The sequence below is a fragment of the Trypanosoma cruzi genome, genomic scaffold (genome assembly GCF_000209065.1).
Source record: "Trypanosoma cruzi strain CL Brener 1047053517111 genomic scaffold, whole genome shotgun sequence".
NCBI classification, from domain to species: domain Eukaryota; phylum Euglenozoa; class Kinetoplastea; order Trypanosomatida; family Trypanosomatidae; genus Trypanosoma; species Trypanosoma cruzi.
In genome coordinates, this window is record NW_001849515.1 from 221,464 (window position 1) to 228,364 (window position 6,901).

At 54.5% G+C, this 6,901-nt stretch overlaps 3 protein-coding genes across 3 annotated transcripts, besides 11 other annotated features; all 3 read right to left on the minus strand.

The window, feature by feature from the left end:
- Positions 1 to 4,535: a sequence feature (heterozygous, Esmeraldo-like haplotype).
- Positions 714 to 737: a sequence feature (AT_rich).
- Positions 758 to 780: a sequence feature (AT_rich).
- Positions 1,264 to 1,284: a sequence feature (AT_rich).
- On the minus strand, positions 1,352 to 5,392 carry Tc00.1047053506749.10 (hypothetical protein, conserved; the record flags this gene model as incomplete). The annotated part of the gene is made up of 1 exon (XM_799814.1): positions 1,352 to 5,392. The coding sequence occupies one exon, from the start codon at positions 5,390 to 5,392 to the stop codon at positions 1,352 to 1,354; it is 4,041 nt and encodes a 1,346-aa protein (XP_804907.1).
- Positions 1,419 to 1,479: a sequence feature (CT-rich).
- Positions 4,536 to 4,630: a sequence feature (areas merged during assembly that could not be assigned to a particular haplotype. This can correspond to areas where the two haplotypes were merged or to regions with more than two copies in the genome that were merged during assembly.).
- Positions 4,538 to 4,657: a sequence feature (CT-rich).
- Positions 4,631 to 4,934: a sequence feature (haploid, non-Esmeraldo-like haplotype).
- Positions 4,935 to 6,901: a sequence feature (heterozygous, Esmeraldo-like haplotype).
- Positions 5,453 to 5,542: a sequence feature (A-rich).
- Positions 5,635 to 6,270, minus strand: Tc00.1047053506749.20 (flagellar calcium-binding protein, putative; the record flags this gene model as incomplete). Its single annotated transcript, XM_799815.1, has 1 exon — positions 5,635 to 6,270. One exon carries the CDS (start codon positions 6,268 to 6,270, stop codon positions 5,635 to 5,637), a length of 636 nt encoding a protein of 211 aa, XP_804908.1.
- Positions 6,412 to 6,431: a microsatellite.
- Positions 6,574 to 6,901, minus strand: Tc00.1047053506749.30 (flagellar calcium-binding protein, putative; the record flags this gene model as incomplete). The annotated part of the gene is made up of 1 exon (XM_799816.1): positions 6,574 to 6,901. A coding segment is annotated over one exon (328 nt), but the record flags the coding sequence as incomplete, so codon positions are not given.

Below are 6,901 nucleotides of genomic sequence, written 5' to 3' on the forward strand. Positions count from 1 at the left end.
TCCGCCTCTGCAGCTGCAATGGCGTGCCTTGCGGACTCCTCCTGCAGAATGCAAACTTCCATCTGCGTCTTGAAAAGGAGTAGCGTGGTCGACGCATGGGCCTCCCGCTCCTGAGCCCACTTCAGACTGAGCTTCTGCACCTTCTGATAAAGTCGGTCCGTGACCACACGGTGTTGCTCGCGCTCCAGCGACAACAGCTGGGCGTGGCGTGGCCCGCAGTCCCGCGCCCGTGGACGGACCCCCATCGTCAACGCATGCGACGCCACCCGCAGCCCGCTGCCGTCCGCCTCCTCCCGCCCGTCAGCCCCCCACGTGTCGCGCCGCGGCGTCGGCGGTCGCTCCGTCAAAACGGAGTGCGACAACAACTCGGATGAAAATGGCATCCGCGACGCCGCACGGCTCCGCACGGCTCCGCCACCACCACCGCCGCTGGCGAGCGGCAGTGGCATGGTGGCCGCAAACCCCTTGCATTCCATTGTTGACATCGCACCGCTTCCCCCCGCCGTGGCGCAGCGCCGTGTGTGCGGTGACGACAGCACGGCACGTGTGCGCCTCGTTGTCGCTGAGGCCGCCGCCACCGCCCGTGGCTCCCCTCGCGGGAAACGGCCCCCGCACGACATTTGGCACAATTCACCCAATGAGGACGCCATCAACCCCACATATGCGCCCACTCCCCTCTTTTCTTCTCCCTCACTTCTATTTGCTCTGAAGGCAATAATAAAAAATAATAAAAAAAAGGGAAACAAATAAAGGCCGCAAAAAAAAAATAATAATAATTTTGCGAGCAAAGCGGGATGGTCATCCAAGCCACACGGAATCCCAAGACTCCACGGGCAGAAAAAGACAAATTTAAAAAAAGACAGAAGGAAAGAGTGAGGGAGAATGTGTGTGTGTGCGTGTTGTCAGCCACCCCTCCCCATCAAGAAAAGATACGGCTCTCATCGTTGGCAATGAACCCTGCGTCACCAACCAATATCGCATTGCCGTGAACATGGAAAACGCATCACGCAAAGGCACTGCTGCCTGAGACAAAGAATAAAAGTCCAGTGGCTTTTCATTGGAATGACGATACATTTTTGAAACTCCCTACGGCGGGAGGGTGTCATTGCTGCTAACGATAATGCACAGGACCAAATTAAAACCAAATATATATATATATATCATTTTAACTCTCGCCAGTCCACACACACATGACAACTGCACCCTCCTCCCTCCTGCCTTTTCTCTCGTTCCTTCTCGCTCCATTTCCCACTGAGCCCAAGCAATATATATATATATATATAAGTGTATATGAGGGAACATGAAGGTAGCAAAATCCAGAAAGAAAAAAAAAAGCATTAATGCCACATGGTCAAGCCGCAGCGTTGCATCTTTCCCCATCCTTGTCCTCACATTCACTCCTCAGCCCCATCATCGTCTCTTCTTCCTTTTCCTCTTCTTCTTCCTCTTCTTCCTTGTCTTGTTCGTATTCCTCGTCTTGGAAGCATCTCTCTGGAGTCAGCTGGTGCCGTGACGCCCACACGGCAAACTCTGTGAAGTACATTGCGCCCCCTTCTTTACATCTTCCGCTAATCGTCGCAAACGCCGCCGCCATGTCGTCAACGCAAAACCCCCAACTCCTCAATAGCGGTGTAGCCGCCAAAAACGCCTCCAATGGCACCTCCTTCTTCGCTGGGTTCGGACCATTCATGCAGAGAGTGTCAAACATGTGGTATAGCTCAAAGTAAGTGTACACGTACCAGAGGAACGCGCGGAACTCCGCGGCCGTAATGAACTGCTCGTTGCCGTCGGTAAGGTACACCACGCTCCTCTGCGGAAATGTCACCGTCTTCGTGGCAAAAAAGGCGCGAAAAACAACCGGCTGCAAGTCCTCGCGGAACTCATGCAGGGCGAGCAGCTCCACCATTCCGCGGTACAGGTCACACAAGGTAAGAATCCCCCGACCCTGCACGTCCATGAGCGTAAAAAGATGCTGACGCTTCCCGCGCTGCTCCGTCGAGTCATCGCTGGGAAGTCGTTCACGCAGGCGGCACCACACGGACTCTGACCGACGCCTTTCCGCTGCCTTTTCACAAAACTGCTGAAATGCGGAGGCAACGGTGGCACGAGCCACAAAAGAAGCCACAGAACGGGCCATGTGTGACGTGGTGCGTGGCACCGCCCCGCTGTCCAAAATATCGCCCAACAATGTCTCCTCGTCCAGGCCTCTGCTCCTCACAATTTCTTGCAGAGCAGAGCGGATTGTGTCATCTTCCCATGGCGCATGCATCCATGCGAGTAAATCTTGATTTTTTGAGTGCCACATCTTTCCCGCATCGCCTTCCTCCTGCAGCGCCGCTACTGCTGGGTTGCCTGTGGCAGCAGCCCTCATCTCAGCCATGCACTCCACTTCAAGAAAGACGTCCAGGTAAGTGTGGATGAATAACAGCAATAAACAGAGGTCCCTTTGGTGTATTCGGCGATCCTGCAGGTCCAAACGCTGCAAAACATCGTTGGTTTCTCGCACACAAAACAACACGAAGCCGCTTCCAAGCTCCAGTGGCCAAACCCGCCAGAGTTTGTAGCGTGTGGAACACAGCTCCATGAGGGCGCCAATCGGTATGTGGTGGTCGGCCGTACCGAATTCACTCGTGAGCTCTCGACGTTTTTTCCTGTCGCCAGCCGTGGCCCTCACTGGAATCATTTCTCGCACGCTGTGCATCCAGACGTGCATCCGGGCCCCAGCAAAACCCCAGGTTGCCCCCCGAAGTGCAAACCAGCCTGCCAAGTCCGGCAGCGAGACAGCATCCTCGTGTTTGGCTGCAAACTGCTTAAGCTCCGTCGCAAGAACCCCGTCCATGGCGTCCCCAAGTTCACGCAGCACCCATTCCCGCATTTTGTCCCATGTTATCGCTGCACCATCGAATACATGGCCATTGTGGGGCACCCCAAACGAGATCAATACGTGCATGTATCGCAAAACATACCGCAGAAATGCAGGAAGTTCTTCCACAGTGAGGTTGAAAGTGTTGGGATCGCCTACAACGCACACAGCTTTGCAGCATAGGGCCCGAAACTCCGACGACGACATTATGGGCAGAACATCAGAGGCATACTGCGCGTAGAGTTTATCACAGAAAGAATGCGATCCATCTATTTCTCCCTCTGAAGCAAAGTCCGTCTTGTATTCCTGTTGAATGACACTTTGAAAGAATGCATGCAGCCGCGCATCGCCGTTGCTCACAGGCCATGTGGATTGTAAACGCCGCCATGCCTCATCTTTCCAACATTGCATTCGATCCGCCACATAGTACGATGAAACATACTGCACCAAAGACAGGACTGTTTCATACTCCATCTCCGGTCCGTCCATTTCACCTTGTTCCTTGCCCCCCTCAGTTGTTCTCGCTGGCGCCTCGCCAAAACCCTGGAGCCCAAGAGTGACGGTCGACACACGCAGAACATTAGAACGAGCCTGCATCGGCACAGGTGTTTCGGCACTCCATGCATGTTTGTTAAAACCCGTAAAAAAACCGGAATCGTCCTGTAAAAACGTTTCCTCTAACGCTCTCACGGCGACCATGGCGCCATACACACCGTGTAGTAAACGTCTCAAGTGGATATCTGCAAGGATGCTGTTCCCATCCGCGCTGTAAGAATCCCTTCCATCCCCCTTCTCTCCTGAAGACGCGGATAATCGCTCCCACATCTCCCACTCCGTCACCCACTGGCTGTAGACGCAGGCGCATGCAACTTCATCCGCGTGGCTGTAACTCGGCAAGTCCACCTCCACCCTCAAAGCGTTAAACATCGCCGCCGTCTCGTTGGATTCCCACCCATGAGCCACAAGCAAGGAAAGAAGAGATGCCCGTCTGCTTCGATCGCAAAGCCCAAGCGCATGAAGCAACTCAGAAATATCCTTCAATTCCCTCCTCTCCCCCATCCGCACAAGGCGCGCTGTCCATGCACTCGCAACCTGAAGAAAAGAAACTTGCCTGGAGTCGTCGTATTCACCAAAGAGGGAACGCACAACTTGGACGGCGCAGTCGTCGTTGCTGCCATCGCTGTCGCTGCACACCGCCTTAAGCACATGCTTCAGAAACTCCCTGTCCAAATCAGGAGCGGGTGACCCATACAAGGGGTCTTTACCGCAAGACATGCCCTCATGCCTCATCACCTGATGGTAAAGCTCCAGCACCGCGATGTACGCCTGTAAGAACAGTCTAAAAGGAGGTATGGCTTTGATGCATGAAGGATCGTCCCCCCATTCCTTCACCGCCGCACGGAACGCCAACTGCACAAGCGTATCGTGAACCGATCGATTCTCAAAACACTCCTCCATTGCAAAGTGCTCGTACATTCCCGTTTTGGCATCTGCCTCCGAAAGCCTTTGCGTTCCACGAGTGATGGCATCAAAGAAAGCCGTCAGCTCCAAAACGTCCCCGAGCACACGCCTCAGCAACAACCTCTTTTGCAAAAACAATTCGTTCCAACTTTGTTTTGCCTCCTCCAATTCCCCCACCTCCCTTTCCCGCAAGGAAGAGGCAGAAGCAGCAACCTCCTCTTCCTTCTCCTCTTCCTTCTCCTCTTCCTTCTCATCTTCCTTCTCCTCTTCCTTCTCCTCTTCCTTCTCCTCTTCCTTCTCCTCTTCCTTCTCCTCTTCCTTCTCCCTCTTCTTTGGCGTCGCCGGGGCAGAGGGCGTCCATTCAGAAGAGAGCGACATCACATGCCGCAGGACCAGCCAACGCACCAAAGTCACAAGTGGAACAACACGTGTAGGCGCACCGCCGTCGTCCCCTTCTCCGACACTCAAGGAATGACGGGACCACCGCGAGACCTGCTCCAACACAGCAGCTGCCGAGGCGGATGCGGGAGGCTGGAAGGCTGAACCAGGTCCTTTACTCGACGCAAAGGCGGATGCAAACTCTGTTTTCAATGCATTTAAACACTTTGTGAGGCTCAGAGCTGTAACACTTTTCCTCTCCCAGCCTCCATTCGCCAACAATTTGAACTTCTCGAAGACGCCCATCACACGATAGAATTCGCACATGCACAACAGCCACGGTCGATAGTCACATCGCCGCAGGACAACGGTAAACCCGGCAGAAAAGACACTGTTGAAACGGCAGATGTCCTCTGCGGCGTCCCGGAGAAGTTGCTCATTGTACGCATGAACCGAAGAAAGCTGCCATGTCTCGTGGGCAAATATCTGAAGTTGCTCGACCGTAGCGCAGACCGCCCCAGTGGCGTCCCAACACTTCCCTCTATTCATGGCCAATATTCTCCTAAATTCCGAGTTCCGCCTCGACAACGCAGCGGCATCTTCGGTGCTTGTTGGCGTCACACCGAGTCGTCGGAGCATCTCCATGTAAACCAGACCACATGTATCTTCCTTCGAACCACAGCACCCCATGAAAAGAGCTCTCACTGATGGGAAAGAACCCTGCCTCAACCACGCAATAAACAACAGTCCACGACAACAGCAACAAAAAAAAAAAAAACAGTAAAAATAAGAATAGGGACACAAAAACAGGAAACGACCCAACAACAAAAAGAAGCACAATCCACCCTCTACGCCCTCAGCCACAAAAATGAAAAAAATGGTAACGATAAAAAAATCCTAAAGAAACGCACAAAAAGAAAAATAAGAAAAAATCAAGCCCTCTCCGGCACGTTGTCCGGGTCGCCGTCGGCGTCCAGTTTGACTGCAGAAGCCCACGCAGCAAACTCGTCGAACGTCACGGACCCAGTGCCGTTCTTATCGATCTCCTTGAACAGCGCCGCGGGATCCTCGACCTTGGCGCCCCACGCCTCAAGCTTGGGCACGGCGCGCTTGAGCTCCTCCTCGTCGACCAGCATGTTGCCGGAGGCGTCAATCTCGTCGAACATCACCGTCAGCTCGAAGAAGTCGTAGATGTAGCACAGCATCAGACGGAACTCCAGAAATTCAACAAAGTCCTCGGAGCCCTTGTTCTCCAGCTTGCTGCCCAGGACCCTCGCCTTGTCGAACGCACGCTTCGTGATGTCGCGCACTCGCGGCGTGAACTCGTCCAACTTCAGCACCTCGAGGCAGCCGCTGTGCACCTCATCGTAGCACAGCTTCCCAGTCTCGTTCTTGTCGAACTTCTTGAATAGCTCGATGCGGCGCTGTTTTGCCTCGGCGGTCTTCTCACGAGGAATCGCCTGGCGAATGCGCTCCCACGCTTCCTTGCGGTCCTTGGCGTTCTTGCCGTCCTTATCGCTCGCCAACCCCTTGTCGCTCGTCGAGCCCTTCGACCCACAAGCACCCATCTCGTTGCTCTCCTTGACTCGGCTTATTATCGACTGTTGCACAACCTGCGCGCAAGCACACAAACCCACAACAGAAAGAGAGAGGTGGCACCAAGGCCCACAGCGGCACAGAAGACACACAGCAACAAGGGCACAGGAGCCCACACACACACACACACACAACGACAGTAGAAAGTAAAAATGACCATCAACTACATAAAGTGGAAAATGTGCTCCGCCCAGCAAAAACAAGTGCCTCGCCGCATGCGGACACGGTGTTTACATTGGCAACGGCGCGGGCACGTCACTCTGCGGCCGCGAGCTTCACGCGCTCTCCGGCACGTTGTCCGGGTCGCCGTCGGCGTCCAGTTTGACTGCAGAAGCCCACGCAGCAAACTCGTCGAACGTCACGGACCCAGTGCCGTTCTTATCGAGCTCCTTGAACAGCGCCGCGGGATCCTCGACCTTGGCGCCCCACGCCTCAAGCTTGGGCACGGCGCGCTTGAGCTCCTCCTCGTCGACCAGCATGTTGCCGGAGGCGTCAATCTCGTCGAACATCACCGTCAGCTCGAAGAAGTCGTAGATGTAGCACAGCATCAGACGGAACTCCAGAAATTCAACAAAGTCCTCGGAGCCCTTGTCTCCAGCTGCT